General features: G+C 35.3%; 1 protein-coding gene across 2 annotated transcripts in view; it reads left to right on the top strand.

Moving 5' to 3' along the window:
- Positions 1–20,988, top strand: part of NELL1 (neural EGFL like 1) — a 1,037,291-nt gene that overhangs the window by 635,729 nt on the left and 380,574 nt on the right. For both annotated transcript variants that reach the window (XM_049781002.1, XM_049781004.1), the window contains exon 14: positions 17,443–17,565. In XM_049781002.1, the coding sequence (XP_049636959.1) occupies positions 17,443–17,565 (123 nt within the window). The remainder of the gene's footprint in view (positions 1–17,442; positions 17,566–20,988) is intronic.

Below are 20,988 nucleotides of genomic sequence, written 5' to 3' on the forward strand. Positions count from 1 at the left end.
AATGCATTTTCATTGGTTAAAATTTTGTTAATTTATAAGAGAAGCAGGAGGCAGAGTGATGGCGCCAGCAGTAAGGGTCTGCTTTGCCCGCGCTAGCCTAGGATGCACTGCAGTTTGATCCCCCTGCGTCCCATATGGTCTCCTAAACCAAGAATGATTTCTGAGTGCCTCGCCAGGAGTAATCCTGAGCGTCACTGGATGTGGCCCCCAAAAAAAATTTGTAAGAGAAGCAGTGGATGCTGGTGGGAATGTCGTCAAGTCCAACCTCTATGGAAAGCGATATGGAGATTCCTCCAAAAACTGGAAATAGAGCTCCCATTTGATCAAGCTATACCACTCCAGGGATATATCCGAGAAACACAAAAATACAATACTAAAATCCCTTCCTCACACCTATATTCATGGCATTGCTATTTACAATAGCCAGACTATGGAAACAACCAAGATGCCCTCAACAGATGAATGGCTAAAGACTATGGTACATACACACTATGGAATATTATGCAGCCATCAGGAGAGATAAAGTCATGAAATTTTCCTATACATGTATGTACATGGAATCTATTATGCTGAGTGAAATAAGTCAGAGGGAGATAGGTAGATGCAGAATAGTCTCATTCATCTATGGGTTTTAAGAAAAATAGAAGACATTTTTGCAATAATCCTCAGAGACAAAGAGAGGAGGGCTAGAAGGTCCAGCTCAAAGACATGAAGCTCACCACAAAGAGTGGTGAGTGCAGTTAGAGAAATAACTACATTGAGAACTATCATAACCATATGAATGAATGAATGAATGAATGAATGAGGGAAGTAGAAAGCCTGTCTAAAGTACAGGTGGGGGTGGGGTGGGGTGGAGGGAGATTTGGGACATTGGTGGTGGGAATGTTTAACTGGTGAAGGTGGGTATTCTTTACATGACTGAAACCTAACCACAATCATGTTTGTAATCAAGGTGTTTAATTAAAGATAGTATTAAAAAAAAAAAGAAAAATAAGTAAAGGGCCAGAGCAATAGCACAGCGGTAGGATGTTTTCCTTATACACAGCCTTTCCAGGACAGATGGTGGTTCAAATCCCAGCATCCCATATGGTCCCCCGATCCTTCTAGGAGCGATTTCTGAGCACAGAGCCAGGAGTAACCCCCTGAACACCACTGGGTGTGAACCCAAAATAAATAAATAAGTAAATGAATAAATAAATACATAAAATAAATAAGAGAAGCAGTGGAAGCTTAAATAATACCATTAAAATCTTTGTATTTTAGTTTCTCCTGTTGTAAAGTGAGTGTTACAACAGTGTCTTCCCTTCTAATAGTTGTAAGAGATAAAAACTTATGTAGGTCACATTGAATATTTTAGTAAAACAAGTTTTTGGGTTTGAAGTCATGAAAATAAGGTTATTGTCTCAAACAATGTGAGGATAATAGTAATTCCTGCTTTCCTTACAGAATTCATATGGGTATCAAATAGATATATGTTTTAACTTTTTAAAATTAAGAGCCACTTCAAGATCATTCTTAATCTTTTATCTATTATAAAATGAGTTTATGTGATTCATTTAAAAATACACAAAAATAACATATATGCATGTTATTTGATTACAAAAATAGTGTTAAAGTTATAGGTGATATTAATTCCAAGTCTATACTGGGTAATTATTTTTTAATATTAAATATTCTATAATTATAATTTTCACTTTCTATTTATATGGCAGTGATTTTGTTGTTTTACTTCAAATACCAGGAATATATGTTATCTCTTAATTTCATTCCTTGCTTATAATGTCTGGCTGTAGCACCATAATAATTATTGAATTTTAGAATGAAGTACAAATATAACTTATTTGGCTATAATAAATGATAACAACTCCCATTTTCACATTTTGAGTACTTAAAATTTATATTAATTTATAGTTAGTGGCTCTCCTATAAAGTTCTCATTGTATGTTTATGTAAATAACTAAACATTTCAAAAATATTTGTGGTATAATTTTATTTAATATAATTTAAATAAATAAATTGGGATAAATAAATACTTCTCTTGTTTGTTATTTAAATGTTCTCTTTACAAAGGTCACATATGCTAGTTATGTTAGTGAGTATATGGAATGGTAGCAAACAAATTATTTTAAGAATTGTATTTAATTTTTATTTAAATATATGTAATATGAAAAATAAATATATGCAATATGTACTTTTTGATAAATTATTTCTATATTTTATTTGACTCATGAACACAGTTAAATGGCATTTTTTTGTTTGTTCGTTGTTTGGCCACACCCGGTGTCACTCTGGGGTTAGTCCTGGCTTTGCACTCAGAAATTGCTCCTGGCAGGCTTGGAGGACCATATGTGATGCCTGGGATCAAACCCAGGTCTGTCCCAGTTGCCTGCATGCAAGGCAAACGCCGCACCGCTGTACTATTGCTCTAGCCCATAAATGTCATATGTTAAATTTTTACTCAGGTTTTACAATTTTATTGTTTGTTTATTTGCTCTTGTAGCATACCCAGCAATGCATACTCAGTGCTTACTTTTGGCTCTGCAGTCAGTGATCACTTCTGGTAGTCTCAGGGGGACCACAACTGGTACAAGTTATTTAACCCAGGTTGGCCATGTGCAAGGCATATGCCCTACCTGCTATATTATCCAATCTAAAAGCACTTTGATTTACAAACATATTCATAATAGTGTTTCAGGCAATCATTGTTTCAACACTAATCCTATCATGTCAATCAGTTGCTCCTGATAGCATATGTAATATTACACAAATTCACCATTTAAATGTAATTAGGTATATTATTTAAGTAAGTCAAATATGTATATAGTAACTGCTTATTCATTGTCACTTCTTCTAAACAGGAAGTAAAAAAATCTGTTTGACTACTAGTAAATTAAAGTCTAAATGTTAAGACTGGAGAGATAAATGGAGTAAATTTCAGAGTAACAAATAATCACTTTCTATTATAAAAGAGTTAACCTTTTATTCAAAGCAGGTTGAGCACAGGGAGTGCTTTCCAGTTTTGATAATCTCAGTTAAATCAGAAAGGATGAAAGTATTTCTTGCTATTTCACAGAGAATAGGTGGTGATTAGGTTGTTCTGAAGCTAAAAAAGACTGACCCAGGATTATTATGTATAAAAGGAAAAGTGTAAATAAAAGGCATTTTGTTATAAAACTCTTAAAAATCAACTCAATAAATATTTGTTTACAATTTAGTCTGTCAACTTCTGTGGCATTGTTACAAGGTAGTAAACAAACTCATTCTGGAGTTGCCTACACTTAGGTTGGGAGGCATAATCTCTTTCCATTATTTCGGTGTAGGCTACTATAGCTGTGGTCAACCCACTCTTACTTTGATGATTAAAAATTCTCTTGACAGTACTTGGGGATAATATGTTGCACATAGATCAAAACCAAGTCAGTTACATGTAAGGCAAGCACCTTACCAATGGTACTGGTAATAATAGGACATAATTTCTCTCCTTTATGATTCTTCTTATTGTTTTCTCTTCTCTTCCTTATTTCCTCTCATTTTTTTCATTCTCTCCTCTACCCTTTCTTATTTCCTAAGAAAAGGAGAAATGTATTTAATAGAGAAGAGAAACCCTCTTTAGCTAAATTTAAGATAGAATTACTTCAGGAATATTGTGTCTGAAAAGTGTCCGATAGTTTGAGTTGCACTTTGACAAGTTACCAAATATCAGAAACTATTTTACAAATAAATACCCATTTTTTGATGTTCCTGAATTTCTGTTTTTGAGTGACAGGGATAAAGAGATGGTTTTGGATATCGTTGCTTTCATTTTTGGCATTGCAAAGGGAAAAAGTCAATATCATATTTTTTGTTCTCAGAATTTGTCTTACTTTTATGAAAAAAATGTCTCTGATATTCTTAGCTTTGTAGATTTTATAAGATTAAATGCTGACTCAGTTACTCTCATTTTTGAGAAGCCTCACAGATGTGGATCATTTCAATTCCATCAAATTTTACTCCCATCAAGCTCACTAATGGTTATTACTATCGGAGATTCACTGTACCCTCATGTGGCTGGTTACCTGAAAATATAGTTTAGATCGTCAGAACAGGGAGAGAAAGAAATAAAAGTCTGCTTGTAACCTCAATAAGTTTAACTCATCCCATGATACATTTACAATCAAATGATTATTTGAAAGAAAAATATTGCTATTCTCCAACATGATTTTGGAGCATTGTAGTCTGAGGGAGGAATGTCTCATATTGATTCAAAATATCAGCCCCTTGCAGCTGTCCCTTACAGATCATATACTTTATGACTTCATCATTGCTTGGGTGGTAGTTCAACTAAGTGTTACCAATGTAAATTGTACTTTTACTGTCTTGCCTATGTCAGAGTTCATAGTTGTGGGACTGCTAAGTCAGTTACTGAACTTGTGATATAATTAGCCCAGAACTGTGCTTAACATATCATAGAGAAGATGACAGAAAAACTCTCTTTTCCTGGTGTTTTCTGTCACTCTTTCAATCCAATCCTGATGGCTTTAAATGAAAGACATGGTTTCACCCTCATTCTAACTGATAGACCTGATTTCTTATTGTCATTCATCATTCAACTCTCCACTTATGCTACCCAGACCTCTTGACTTTTCTATCTATCAGTCAGTCCTTTCTCATGGCATTATTTTAATGCATGGATGTGCTACTGATTAAAATAATTATACGCTTATAGTTCTGGTTTCAGTGCTACCAGAAGAGCTTTACAACATTAGTTTTATTTGTTCCTATCGTCTTGCTTTACTTAATGTTTTTTTTTCATTTTATTAGCATGACCCTAATCTATGTTATATATTGGTCTGCCTATTTCTCTTTTGTTAGTATTTCCTCTTAGAGTATGGTCTTCAGTATGAGATGAAAATAAATTGTGCTGAGTTGTGCAACTCAAAGTAGATAGATGCTAAAATTATGTAGAAGTATGTTTCTTCCTTCTATTTTTGGCAGAATAGTGTGAAAGATAACATACCACAAATAGAAGTTTACAATGAGGCTGAGTAGCAGAATTGAAACTTGAAACCAAGTTACCTATGTCCAGAGTTCATATTCATAACCAGTGTACTTTTTTATTTATATGGAGGAATCATTTTTGGTATGATTTTATTCCTCTTCCTGTATTAATAATTGTTATACATATGAACAAATAGATTTATGAGCATATAATATCATGATAGATTTTACCATCAGAACATGCATTGATATTCTAGGGCAAAACTGTGATCAATAAAAAGATACTTCGTTGTAAAATTGCCTTCTTTGCATTCAATTTTGTTGCAAAATTACCTTTTTTTTTCATTCTGTGGATGTTAAGTGATTGCAGAGTGAAAACAGTGTGATACAGTTGACAATGAACTTTCCTTTAACTTCACTTAAAGATGAAAAGCTATTTCAGAAGGACAGATAAGTCTTTCTAGGTACTTTGGATTTTTTTTAAACCCAGTACTTCTAAACCTCATTGAACTTGAGATTCACATAGTGCCCTGGGCTCAAGACCATGGATAGCGGCCTGGTTATCTGTTGTGCAATGACTACCATGAATGAACTGATATAATAAAGCAGTCACCATTTTACTATCTCATAAAGTCCATAAATGATTGATTTGAAGAAGGACCCGCAGAAATGACTTCTGTCTCCTTCATTCCTCAACGTAAGCTTTTAAAGTTTGAGACAAGTTAAATAAAGTCCCATATCTGAAATTAAGAGCCTTTTTCAGCTTTTTTATATGTCACATGCCTGGGTTCATTCTCCTCAAAGTCTTGACTCAGCTGGGACCATTGACTTAATTTTAGTTTTCCATAGAATTACTGCTGAGCTCGAGGAGTTCCTAAGACAGAACACCAAGAGCATAAGCATCCCAGCAGCTGCTAGACATTTGACTTTGCTTTAGAAAACCTCAGTGTACTTTCTGCCACGTTATCTTTCTTGCAAACACATTTGTTGGTGGAGGGTGACAGAGAGAATGCTGGGCAATGTTTGGCTGTGCTCGGAGCTTATTACTGACTGTGCTCAGGGATCACTCATGATGGTGCTCTGCGTATCATGTAGTGCCAAGGATCAAATACATCAAATAGATGCTGCAAGTATCTTACTAACTGTATTATCTCTCCTGTCCACAACCACATTTTTATGGCCATAAAAGATTTAAGGCTTTTTAGACTGGACCTCTTGAGAGAGAGTTTTGCAGAATAGATGTGTTATATTATGGGAAATGTCACTGTGAACATTTTTAGAAAATATGTCATAGACACAATGAGTAAATGGCATTTGCTACTCCCTGTGAGTCCTAGGGCTTAACCCCTAGCCACGACACAATCAGAGGTTTTTTTAGGCAGCTTTGATTTCTTTTGGAAAGAAGTCCTGCTGTGGATTTTATGATTATAAATGGGTTATTTCTCTGCATTTTGTTTCCATCCCAGTGTTCATTGAAGGAAGTTTATAGAGCTGACTTTACTATAATTTCTATATAGTCATCACCTGACTGTGTTTGTTTCTTACCTCAGACTTTCAGCTGCATTTATTAGATTTCAAAGTTGATGAATAACAAGGAAAAAAAAGTGCAATAGTAAACTACCAAAGTTTTTTTTATTAAAGCTGCTTAAGTGGCTGAACATTTTTTTAAATAAAGCTAGGGGCTGGAGAGATAGCATGGAAGTTGGACTTTAGCCTTGCATGTAGAAGGATGGTGGTTTGAATCTCAGCATCCCATATGGTCCCCCAAGACTTCCAGGAGTGATTTCTGAGCATAGAGACAGGAGTAACCCCTGAGCACTGTCGGGTGTGACCCAAAACACCCCCAAAAAGTATAAAATAAAGCTAAACAAAATTTCATTACATTAACCATAAGCCCCACACTGGCCATAGTCATTCCCCAGAGGAGACTAACCATATCTTTAAGCACATATCTGGTAGGAGTGAGACTATGGCTTTAATTCTTTGGACAGTGTGACATCCTAAGATTATAACACCCATATATAAAATAATTTTCCCCTTTGGGCTGAAGTTTGACAGTGCTCAGTGTCTTCCTCTGTTCCATAGATTTTCTTGTGATAGATTTTTAGAAATTCTCAAAGAACTAAGGCCACACTGAGATTATCTAAGACTCAATATTTATTTCCTACTATAGTATTTTTTTTTTTTTTTTGGTTTTTGGGTCACACCTGGCAGTGCTCAGGGGTTATTCCTGGCTCCAGGCTCAGAAATTGCTCCTGGCAGGCACAGGGGACCATATGGGGCGCCGGAATTCGAACCGATGACCTCCTGCATGAAAGGCAAATGCCTTACCTCCATGCTATCTCTCCGGCCCTATGTTGCCTTTGGTAATTGGTTTAGAACAGGGGTGGCGAACATGTGGCTCTCTAGCCGCATGCGGCTCCCGGCCAAAATGAAAGCGGCTCTTTGCCTCTTATCATTCTTTTGTATACTGTGGCTCTTTGCCAAGTTTGGATTTTGTTCTGCTGCTTCTGAGGTGGGGCCTCAGAGGAGAGATCTCCGAGCACGGAGTTCCACCCTCAGGCTGTGTCCTCCCGTCTCCCATCCCTCGGAAACAACTGCACGGGCCAGGGAGCAGGAGACCCATGTGTCACATGTTGGGTCACATCTGGCCGTTAGTTCTTAGTGTGGAGGTCGCGGCACACCCTCACCATTACTGTAGAATTTGACCCTCAGTCAAAATAGCAAAATGCAATATGTGTTTAATAGATTATTGTTACAATTATATGCTTTTGTGTTTTGACAGGTCACTGCGTGGTGTGGCTCTCTGACTCTTACAGTTTAAAATTTTGGTTCTTTGTGTCGAACTTGTTCGCCAGCCCTGGTTTAGAACAACTTTCCTTAAGGACTCACTTTTACATACCTCCTCTAGTCTTCTAGAACCCAACACAGTTTTTGCTGAACTGAGAAATACTTTTTGGTCATTTTGTTTGTTTTGGGGCCACACCCAATGACACTCAGGGGTTACTCCTGGCTATGAGCTCAGAAATCGCTCCTAGCTTGGGAGACCAGCTGGGATGCCGTAATTGAATCCAGGTTTAACTTGAGTCAGCCGCATGCAAGACAAATGCCCTACTGATGTGCTATCTCTGCGGCCGCCTTTTTGGTAATTTTTAAACAGGTGTTTTATGCCTTTGTTATTTATATTTCAAACCTGAGTGAAATTATTCAACAGATCTCTTTCACTGTATTTATATCCAGTGATGTTTAGTGGCTAGTTCTGCCTCAGTGGTTAAGAGGTCTCTCCAGGTACTACCCAGTGGACCTATAGGGGATGAAGCTCAGGTCTTCTGCATGCAACACATATGCTCCAGCCCATTGAAAAGTTTTTCCACTGCCTTTCTTTTATCGTATCTTGGGTATTTTAAATGCAATAAATATTTAAAAGAAATTCCAAAACACAGTTTAGCCTTTATTAATTTTTTAGTTTAACTGCATTTTTAAATAAAAGCTGTGGTCCAAATATTAGTCCACATTGTTTGCCTTTTTGTGATGGTTTTTATTGCTTCTGTACTCAGGAGATGATACAGAGGCTTAGACACCTAACATTCTTAAATGCTTAACATTCTTACATCACTGTGGACACTTGACAAAACTGGATTTGAACTCAAAGTGATGGGGACCAATAGGAAGATAATAAAAGTCCTAGTTAAATATTACTAGAATTGAAGAAAGGTTCACGAAAAACACCTTGCTGAAATGATGGTGTTGAGGAGGATATCATAAGGGTCTCTTCCATTATGGGGCAAAATTGCATTCCAAAACTGATGCTAATGTGTATTTCTGTAGTAATTGACTATATAAAAGATTCAAAACCATCTTTCTTTTACAGAATCTGTTTGACTCTGAGGAAACCAATGTTAAACATAATTTTCTATTTTTCTACGATGAAGTTGAGTAGAATCATACACACAGGAACTAAAGCACAGAGTTTGTCAAATCTCTTGAAGATTTAAAGCCACTGCTAAGATTTGTGTCTATATCTAGCTTTCTTAAGTGCTTTATTTTTCTATACATACTTGAGTGCAAATTTGAAAAATATAAAAAAAGAACAATTCTAGAGCACAAATTTTATAAATAAATAGCCTAAATGCCACCCATTTATCTTCTATCCAAGTCCCTAGTATAAATCACTATTAATATTTAATTTACATTAATGAATGTTTTGTCTATTCATGAATATTATATAGATGATTAATATGCATTGTCTGTGACTTGCTATATGTAATATTGTATATTCACATAGAAAAGCACTTGACCTAGAGTTATTGCTTTATAATTTGTTTCTTACTGGGATGGGTGAATTAAGAAAGATGAAATTAGTTTCTTTTTACTCTATATCCCCTACTCTACAACTTTAATGCCATGCTTTTTTTTTCTCTGCCCTGATCTTTATTGGGGGTATTGAAAAGTATCAGGAAAGGGAGTCCTGGCTACCTTTTCTCTTGGTCGCTGGGAAATGAGTCTACTACCATGTTCTTTAGGCCAATAACATAGAGCCTCTACTTTTATAGGCAGAGTCAATGCAAATTTTTAAAGAATCTGGATTTCTCAGAGGGAGCTTTGAATAAATGGGGCTTCGAAATATGGGAGGTAAAAGATTTCTAAATTAGCCACACTGAGGACATGATACAGAGAAGCTTGTATTCTTTTAGGGTAATATTTTCCAAAGTAGAGGAGGAAGATTTGTGTTATACACAAAAATTCATGTCTCGTTCTTTTTATTTAACCAACTTTATTACATACATAATTGTGTTTGTGTTTCAGTCATACAGAGAACACCATCCATCACCAGTGCAACATTCCCATCACCAATGTCCCAAATCTCCCTCCTCCCCACCCAACCCCCACCTGTACTCTAGACAGGCTTTCTATTTCCCTCGTACATTCTCATTATTAGGATAGTTCAAAACATAGTTATTTCTCTAACTAACCTCATCCCTGTTTGTGGTGAGCTTCATGAGGTGAGCTGTAACTTCCAGCTCTTTTCTCTTTTGTGTCTGAAAATTATTATTGCAAGAATGTCTTTCATTTTTCTTAAAACCCATAGATGAGTGAGACCATTCTGCATCTTTCTCTCTCTCTGTGACTTATTTCATTCAGCATAATAGATTCCATGTACATCATGTATAGAAAATTTTCATGACTGCATCTCTCCTGACAGCTGCATAATATTCCATTGTGTATATGTATCACAGTTTCTTTAGCCATTCATCTGTTGAAGGGTATCTTGGCTGTTTCCAGAGTCTTGCTATGGTAAATAGTGCTGCAATGAATATAGGTGTAAGGAAGTGATTTTTGTGTTGTATTTTTGTGTTCCTAGGGTATATTCCTAGGAGTGGTATAGCTGGGTCGTACGGGAGCTTGATTTCCAGTTTTTGGAGGAATCTCCATATTGCTTTCCATAAAGGTTCAACTAGATGGCATTCCTACCAGCAGTGGATAAGAGTTCCTTTCTCTCCACATTCCCACCAACACTGCTTGTTCTTATTCTTTGTGATGTGTGCTAATCTCTGGGTTGTGAGGTGGTACCTCATAGTTGTTTTGATTTGCATCTCTCTGATGATTAGTGATGTGGAGCATTTTTTTCATGTGTCTTTTGGCATATGTATTTCTTCTTTGTCAAAGTGTCTGTCCATTTCTTCTCCCCATTTTTTGATGGGATTAGATATTTTTTTAAGAAAACTTTTCTTGGCATAATCTAAGTACCTGAGTTTAATGGCAAATAACAGAACTTCAAGTTTATACTTTTTGAAGTAAAGTAATAACAAGTGTGAAAATTATATATTCTCTTAACACCTTTTGTCTAGGAACCCAATAGTCATAGAGGGTTACTGCTAGGTATACAGTGGAGGTACTCCATAATAAACAATATTTACGTATCAGTTTGGAAAATATAGGACATAGAATTGCATTAACTTATGAATATGATTCTCACTTTTAAGTATAATATGTGAATGAATATAAATAATGAGTTTTAATATATGAGTTTATATGAGTTTTATATGAGTTAAATGAGTTTTGAATATAAATAATGAGCATTAAAGCATAGAATTTATATATCATAGTTATAAAATTGGTATTCATCTTAAAATAGATATATAGCGATATTATTCTTCCTTTCTCTCTCTTCCAAATGGGGGCTTTTGTTTGTTTTAAATTGCTTTTTTGGCCACATGTCTTGCTCTCAGGAGTTGATCCTGATGGTGCTTGTGAAACCAGAGAAGGTGTTGGGAATAGACTTGCATTGAGACTTATCCAATACCTTACCACCTGTATTATATCTTCAAACGTCAATACACATTTTTTGAATTAAGAACATGTTGCATACATCTAAGATATTCTAATATACATACACAAAGGAGATTTTAATCTGAGCATGACTTCCAGTGGATCTTTAAAACTCTAAAATATGAGATAAATGAGATAGCTTATTTTAGAAATTTTTTGTTTTAGCAGTTTTCACAACTTTGCCAGAGTGATAGTACAGTAAGTAGGATGGTTGGCTTGCACACAGCTGAACACTGTTTGATCTCTAGCACTCAACATGGTCCCCAAGCTCTCCAGGAATAATACCTGAGAAGGATCCAAAAGTGACTGTGGATACTGCTGTGTGTGGTCCTAAAACAAAACAAAAAGAAATAATGTTCACAATTTTGACTTTTAATTTAGATAACATAGAGTTCCTCTCATCAAAGCATACAGTTCAATTGTTTTAAGTATTTTTTCATAGTTGTATAGCCATTGTAACATAATATTACTACATCTCCATTACTTCCAAGAATAGAAAATCAATGATTATCCCTGTCCTCTTAAACTTTATTCTAGACCCCAGATTCTGAAAAAGGATCAGAACACTGTGTGGGTGCTATAAGTTTAAAAAAGTTTTGTTTTAACTTTTATACCAATACAAAATTTAACTCCAACACATCATGTGATTTAAATGTAAACTGTACAGCTATCATACCTATTAAAAATGTAAAGAAAAAATAAATGGAGAACTGTGATAATCCAAAAAATCTCCTAAGCATAATATTAAAAATACTAAATTTTATATTGATAAATTGGATTTCGTAAAAATAAGTCATTTTAAATTAAACCTATAAGAATTAAAATACAAGTTATATATCAAAATGTTTGCAAAAATATAAATATTCTTTAATCAATGACCATTGTCCAAACTCAAAAGTATCATATGTAAATAAGTTACAAAATGGGCAAGCAAGGACTAATGATATGGCTTCAGCTGTAGAGTGTTGTCTTTCATTGTAAGGTCACTGTTACTTCCAAAAATTGAAGCAGAAGATATATTTTTCTAGGAAAATATTTATAACAAATGGTATATGGAAATATGTTTGAATTTTTATATAAATGCAAATAAAAAGGAAAATACTAAAGGTACTGTGCAGTGTTATAACTCACATGGGTAGCTAAAATAAAGGCATGAGGATATGAAATGCTGTTAATATGGAGAAGTTTGATCATGAATATATTGCTGTGGAAATAGTACAGTCATTCAGGCATTTCATTTGAGTTTCTTACAAAACTAAAGAGGCATTGCAAGATAATTCTATAATCACAGTCTTAGAGATTTATCACAAAATCACAATAATATATGTTCACACAAATATCTGAATATAAATATTAATCACATTTTTATTCAGAATAATAAAACACTCCAAATAATCCAAATTTTCTTCAGGATATGGTTGATTGAACACACTATCATATATACATATATAAATCAAATGCAATAAAAGGTTACAGAGGAAGATAAATTAGTTCTTCTAAGTCACTCAATGGAAGTGAAAGGATTAGGCAAGACAAAGGACCTGTCTGTTAATGACAGTGCTTAAAGATTCCTTAATAAATATTAGCCAGCATTAGTATGATTACATTATGCTCTCCAATAATTGTTCCTCTATCAGAGGAGAGATAAATTGATGCCACAGTCATTATCTTTCTGAAAAGGTTGATATTCCAAATAGATTATACTCAAACTCAAGTTATTCATCAACAGTCCTTTATTTACCTATACAACTTAAGTCTTATTTCTTGAGAAGAATAATTGAGTAGAAGCAAGTACTTCTTTGGGCTTCAAAAATATATCTTACTTGATTGTGTTTAAATGCTTGTCCAGTACTAGAATGTAGACCTGAATGTACCAGGTTTGAGGGGAGAGATTAAGGGGAATAAATAGATTGACTGCAGTTAACATGGGAACATAGGTAGAGGATCTCAAGTACATGGGTGCTGCTGAAGGAGGTAACAGTATGCACTAAAACCTTAACTGTCAGACAACAAAAAACAGGGGGAGTAATTGAAGATATATCAAACCAGAGGTGACATAGGAATAGGCATCAAGTCATGAGCAGTTAATGGTGAAATGTTCAAGCTTTCTATAATAGCTTTGTACTTCAAGACCATAAGCATGAGCACTATGGTAACTATATTGCCTGATTATAAAAAAATAAATACCTAACCATGATGAGGAAGTTAGTACATATGTATACACAACATTGTTTCCATGCCCAGCAACTCATGGCCTTCTAAACAACACAGGATGTGGTGCTGGAGTATTGTGGGCATTGTTGAGTGATTATGCTGGTTCCTGGTCTCACAGAGTCTAGGTATTATCACATTTCCAGCCTCTAGTATTTAAACACTAATCCAGTAGGTTTAGTCTCACTAGGTTTGGGCCTCAGATTCCTGAGCTCTGCTTTTAAGGCTGCCAAAATCAATCATTACCTAACCAATTACCTAACCATAGATGGACACTATGTACTAATCAAGAGATATGTGCAACAGGAAGAAATCAGACTATTAAACATATATGCACCCAATGAGAGACCAGCAAATTATCTAATACAACTACTGACAACTCTGAAAAAAGAAATCAATAATAACACAATATTATGGGAGACCTCAACACGGCCCTATCAACACTCGATAGGTCAACCAGACTGAAACCCAACAAAAACATACTAGCCCTGAAAAGAGTAATGGAAGAAAGAGGATTAGTAGATATATATAGGACATTCCATCCCAAAAAACCTGGATACACATTCTTCTCCAATGTACATGGGTCATTCTCCAGGATAGACTACATGCTGACGCATAAAACATGCCTCCATAAAATCAAGAGGATAGAAATCTTGCAGGCTACCTTTGCTGACCATAAGGCCCTGAAATTAATGTGAAATACAAAGCCACACAGAAGAAAAACTTTAACAATTGGAAATTAGACACCCTGCTACTGAACAACAAGTGGGTCCAAGATGAAATCAAAAAGGAAATCAAAACTTTCCTGTAAACAAATAATAATGAAGACACAAACTGCTAGAATCTATGGGACACAGCAAAAGCGGTCCTGAGAGGAAAATTTATAGCTCTACAAGCACACATCAGAAAGGAAGAAAGAGCATACCTGAATAATTTAATGATGCAGCTCATACAATTAGAAAATGACCAACAAAAGGAACCAAATATAGGGAGACAGAAGGAAATAACAAAGCTGAAAGCAGAACTCAATGAAGTGGAAAACCAAAAAGCAATCCAAAAGATCAACAAAAGCAGAAGCTGGTTCTTTGAAAAAATAAACAAGATTGATAAACCATTGGCAAAATTCACAAAGAGAGAGAGAAATCTGATAACTCATATTAGAAATGAAAAGGGGGAGATCACGACAGATATTGCAGAGATCCAAAGGGTAATCAGAGACTACTTCATGAGAATCTAGAAGAAATAGAAAAAATTTTGGACACTTATAACCTTCCACGTTTAAGGAGGATGTAGCATATCTAAACACCCCCATCACTACTGAGGAAATTGAAACTGTAATCAAACATCTGCCCAAAAAGAAAAGCCCAGGCCCAGATGGATTTCCTAATGAATTTTTTTAAATCTTTCAAGAGGAGCTACTACCAATCCTAGCCAAGTTCTTCCATGAAATCAAAAAAATGGGAACACTCCCAAACAGTTTTTATGAAGCCAACATCACCTTGATACCAAAACCGCACAGAGATGCTGCCAAAAAAGAAAATTACAGACCAATATCCCTGATGAATGCTGATGCAAAGATTTTCAACAAAATCCTGGCAAATAGCATCCAATGCATCATCAAGAAGATAATACACTACGACCAAGTAGGTTATATCCCAGGAATGCAAGGATGGTTTAAAATCTGTAAATCTATCAGCATCATACACAACATCAACAAGAAGAAGAATAAAAATCACATGATCATATCAATAGATGCAGCGAATGCATTTGATAAGGTCCAACACACACTCTTGATCAAAACTCTCAGCAAGATGGGAATGGAAGGACCTAGTTGAAGCCATCTACCACAAGCATCTACCACAATGGCAAATATTATCCTCAATGGAGAAAAACTGAAAGACTTTCCTCTAAATTCTGGTACAAGACAAGGCTGTCCGCTCTGCTATTGAGTTCTTATTAGTTATATATTAATTTCTTGTGGCCACTGATCAGGAAAGCAGGGGTCGTAATTACTATTTGTATTCTTACTACTGACACTGATAAATGGATTCAAGTTAAATAATTATTAACTTACAATCTCTTAGCATCTATGTTCTTCAAATCTTGAGGTAGGGGTCATGACATGCATCATATGTTATCAGGCATATTTGATATATCTATACATTTGATTAGTTCTTCATTAGCACAGTATAAAACTGTATTCTCATAGATATCTCTTCTTTCAATGCTTAATCTGGACACATTCCTTAAATTAAACATGAGCACTACGATACCTCGGTTATAAAGCCTAAAGGAAAATTTACTTGGGAAAAGCCAAGATATTATCTCAGCACTCATATGCATCTGTGTGTTGGTGATGAACCAACTGTGTTATGTAGACTTAAGCCAATCTGAATATTGCATCACTGTTGTAAAAATTAGACCAAACTACTCGGATTGATTATATTTCAGTTAACTTGAACAATAATAGTTCAGTTAAGGATCTACATACCTTTTTTTTAATCAATGTTACCTTTTTATTAGAATTTTAACTGTGATTTAAGAGTTTTATATCCTGCATGACTTAAATAACCTGTTATGTTTTCTTTTAAGAATTTCAAAAGTACCTATGTATCTAAAATGATAGAGCACAGGCGTAGCTATGTGAGTCAGTGATTTCAATCCCCAGTACAGCATGAACCACTGAACACTAGCCCTGGTAGTCTCTAAGTACTTTTAAGCCTTTCTGTGAGTAATCCCCCTCCAAGACACGTCCAGGAGTTTCCCTACTCCTGTCTAAATTATTTTCAATAATTACACTATAGAATATTAAAGAAAATAAGGAAAGTAAATTATCATGTGGTTCATTTACATAGCTGTCATTAGATGATAAGTTAAGCTTTTTTATTACCACAGGAAAATAGAAATACCTGTGAAATCTTGTTTTGAATTGAGTCCCTTGATTCCATTTTATAGTATTATATTGATTTCCCCTAACTTATTGTGGATAAAGTATGCTGCAGCAATTTAAATATGTTTATTCATATTATACATATCCAGCACCAAGCCAGAGGTTAAATTCTGAACTTTATAAAAATTAGCTTTGTGGAAAATTAAACTGCCAAAGGTGTTTTAGTGAAGTTATGAGAGAAATTCTCTTTCCTGTTTAGAGTACATCCTATGGTTCTGCATACTTTTTCTAGCAGGAACTATTCTTTCAGAAATACTGTGGGTAAATGCTACTTTTACAGGCCATGTTATTTGGGTTTTATTCTGTGTTTTAAAGAAGTTAGTAAATATCTCATGAAAAAATTTTTTCTGAGTTTTGTATATGTATGTTTTCTGTTTATGTTTTTTTATTATGAAGGAAAGATTTCTAACCTATATTTTGTTGACATTTGAGGTTGTTTGATATTTTGTTATGGTGGGTTTACTTGTGCATTTACATGATACCTAACATCAACACTGAACTAGATTCATTAGATATGTGCATTTTCCCCTTACTTAAGCTACAACTAGGAAAACCCCATAGACATTGTGAGGTATTTCCAGTGAGAGGGGTAATGCGGATTTTACAACCACTTGCTCAAAAACTGACTTGGAGCTTCTGAAGACTTTACTGAACATCCTCCCATTCTCCCTCCTTCCTTTTTTCGAGATCATTTGTGGTACCAGGGATCAAACCCTGGTTGGCTTCAAGAAAGGCAATTGTCTTAATGTCTTTATCTCCAGTATGACATTCAGTTTCTGTACTTGTAGACTTTAGTGCAGACCATTCACCCATAAGGTGGTAGAAATTGTGAGCACAATAGTAGTAGCCGGGCATGTGGTAAGGTTCTGACAAGTGCTTTCTGCTGTTTTCTATTTAGTAAGTTTCAGCAAACTTTCACAGCTACCAGTGATTTCAACTTATGAAAGAATATCTTTCTCTCATTCCATTAACAGAGCATGATGAATGTGACAGCGGGCAGCACAACTGTGATGAGAATGCCATTTGTACCAACACTGTCCAGGGACATAGCTGTACCTGCAAACCTGGCTATGTGGGGAATGGAACCATCTGCAGAGGTAGGCTTGTCTTAAGGGCAAGTACCAATTTTCTCTATGCCTGAATTTTAAGAAAGCATATATCCCCTTTTGTGATCAAGCATGGCCACAATATATTTTTATGGGAAAAACACCATACATCAGAGAAGCCAAAATTCTTTTGAGTTGGTCTTATGGGTTGCATAAAAATGGTGTGAATAGTTACAGATATTGATGGTTTTATGTAGTCTTTTCCTCACAGTTTGAGTCTGTAAAGTAACTTTGATCCTAATGTAAGAGTTTTATTTAGTGAGCAAATGGTTATATCATGTCACTCATGGTCATCTCAGGTATCGGCTTGGGCAGAAAGAATAAATGTTTAACCTGCTTTATGTTTAGGAGTATTCAAAAGGTCAACATTCAAATTAAATTTCCTAGCTTCTATAGCAATGATCCTCAAACTATGGCCCGCGGGCCACATATTGTATTTATTCCCATTTTGTTTCTTCATTTCTAAATAAGATATATGCAGTGTGCATAGAAATTTGTTCATAATTTTTGTTGTTACTATACTCTGGCCTTCCAACAGTCTGAAGGACAGTGAACTGGCCCCCTGTTTAAAAAGTTTGAGGACCCCTGTTCTATAGGATAATTATTTATTATTTTTTTGTTTTATAAGGGCAATCCAAATATATTTGGATTTGGAGGGCTGTCATTTCTTACTCAGTCACCAAACTACCCCCGTACTATTCCTCTCTTTTTCTTGAACATGTAGCTAGTAGTCTAGTTTTAGGACTTTCCCTGTTGTCACTTCAACTAAATTGTTTTTTGTATGGGTTTTTTGTTTGTTTGTTTGTTTGTTTTGGGTCACACCCTGCAGTGCTCAGGGGCTACTTCTGGCTCTATGCTCAGAAATCACTCCTGGCAGGCTCCGGGGACCATATGGGATACTGGGATTCAAACCACCCTCCTTCTGTATGAAAGGCAAATGCCCTACCTCCATGCTATCTCTCAGGTCCCATGTTTTTCCTATGTTTTTACCCAAGTACTTTGCCAAGAAAGACAAGTTGGTTACTCCTAACATAGTGTCTCATTACTTCTCCAAAGAATTTATTTATTTGTTAATTTTACTGGCATAATCTGAACAATATGCACTGATATATGTGTCCCCTGTGTTTTTATCCTGTTCGGAAGTAATCTCCATAAAAACTAACTGCTTTGTTTTACTTGATCTTTGCTCTGTCTCTAGCAACACAAGTGATAAGTTCAAATTACAGGCATTGCTTAAATATGTGTTAGTAGAATCAAGTCAAATGGAAGGAAATGTAAAGATACTAACAAGATAAGCAAACATACGTGGGGCTCGCCCCACGATTTGAGAAGCACTGTTTTAGAGACAATTGTTAATGCTAGTTTGATGACTTAACTCAAAATCCTGCAGGCTTTTGAGAGAGTGATGGGTGCCATTTTCTAATGTCTCTTCATTTTCTTTCTGTTGTCTGCAGAAATAGATTATTTTGTTTTTTCTGCTCAAGTTTATAATTAAACCAAAAGGCATGAAATTGCAATAGTGCACAATTGATAGCAGTGTTGTTTCATTTCTCCATGCCTTTCAAGGTTTGGAAGACTTCCTTTATATCTTGGTCTGGGTTCACACCCATTTTCCGTATTCCAAAAATGCCTTGCTCACACTACCATTTCCCCAGAATATTATCAATCCATGCCTCTTCCCTATTTGTTTCCCTGGAACATGGCTGAATATGTCTGTTGAACCAGGTTTCAGCATAGAGCTAATGGTACAGTAGACAAGTTTCTTTTTTTCTTTTTTGTTTTTGGGCCACACCAGTGATGCTCAGGGGTTCCTCCTGGCTTTGTGCTCAGAAATCGCTCTTGGCTGGGGGACCATCTGGGACTTCAGGGATCGAACCTAAATCTGTCCTGGGTCAGCCATGTGTAAGGCAACAGCCCTACCATTGTGCTATCGCTCCAACCCCAATAGTCAATTTTCTTAATGAGTAAGCATAAGAAGATTTCTTTCTAATAGAAGTTGTTCCTGTTTATCTCCAAGATACTGCACCAAAACCAAAGTTAACTTGACATACAGATGTACTTGGACTTCTCAAAATTTATCCCCAGTAGGAGTAAACCCTGCTCCCAAAGGTAAAATTTCAAACCTACATAATGTAAAGGACCTGTGGCTAATGGAGAATTAGCTTCCAGAGATAATCAGTATAATACAATTTTGTTTATACTGCAAGTAGCTGAAATCAGGTGGGGCTTTATAATAAGACACTTTGAAATCTTATAATGCTCTAAAGTCCTTCAGTATGAGTGGGTTTCCAATGATAAATAAGCATAAAGTTCTGCTTCTTGAATGCTTCAGCTTAATTTTTCAATTTTGGATGAATTGTACAAGAAAGACACAGAAAGACTTGGAAAGGAATGGAAGGCCAGAGAGAAGATTTGCTATAGAGACAAAGGTTTATGTGACAGTTCTTATTCAAAAATAAATTTTGAATTCAAATTAGGCAAAAGGGTATGTGATATGTATGAAGAGACTTTCAGAATGTTCTTGGAAATATGAGAGAAATAAGATGAGTTTAATAATATATCAGTGAGATTATAAAATTGGTAAATTTAGCTGTGATTTAGATAAAAATAATATTTAGATTTAGAGATTTAGAGAAAAGTGATATTTAGAGATTTTGAAGCAAATATCAAGGGAATGTGGAAAGTCTTTGGCAAAATTCCTTACAACTCTCAACACAGTCCTGAAATATCAGGTTAATGTAATGAGGAATAATTTAGGAGGGCCTCAATCTTATCTTTTTTCCTTTCACTCTTCGGGCAAAGTGTTATATAGAACAGTAAGATTAACATTATAATATGGTTGGTCCTACTGGGATCCAGGCTCATTAATCAATGGGCCAGAGAGATAGTACAGCTGGTAGGGTGTCTGCCTTGCAGGTGACCAACCTGGGATTTATTTGTGATATTGTATATGGTCCCCTGAGCACCACTAGGACTAATTCCTGAGCACTGCCAGCTATCACCAGAAAACAAAAACAGATCCAAAAACTCAACTCTATTTATAAATAGATAAGTCTTGCAAATATATAACTGACGGTAAACTGCTGGCTGTAAAGCATTTTTATAATAGTTCAAGAAAGCATTTGAAAAGTATCTTATACCTGACTGAGAAAGTAATAAAGCAGGTAGATTAGAGATAGCTAAGAAAAAGACTTAGTCAATAGGAAAGTACTTGGCAGAAATGTATACTACAGTTCTAGAAGTTAGAGTCATTTTAATTGGTGATGTGGGTGCTTATTTCTGGGATTATATTAAAATAATTTGTTCATATTAGAATTATAAGAAATATTACTCAACATTTTCTTAGGACTACTAGATTTTTCCCCATATATCAGAAACCTATAAAATATGTGGAGGTGAATAATAGTTATGCTC

The sequence above is a fragment of the Suncus etruscus genome, chromosome 9 (genome assembly GCF_024139225.1).
Source record: "Suncus etruscus isolate mSunEtr1 chromosome 9, mSunEtr1.pri.cur, whole genome shotgun sequence".
Taxonomy (NCBI): domain Eukaryota; kingdom Metazoa; phylum Chordata; class Mammalia; order Eulipotyphla; family Soricidae; genus Suncus; species Suncus etruscus.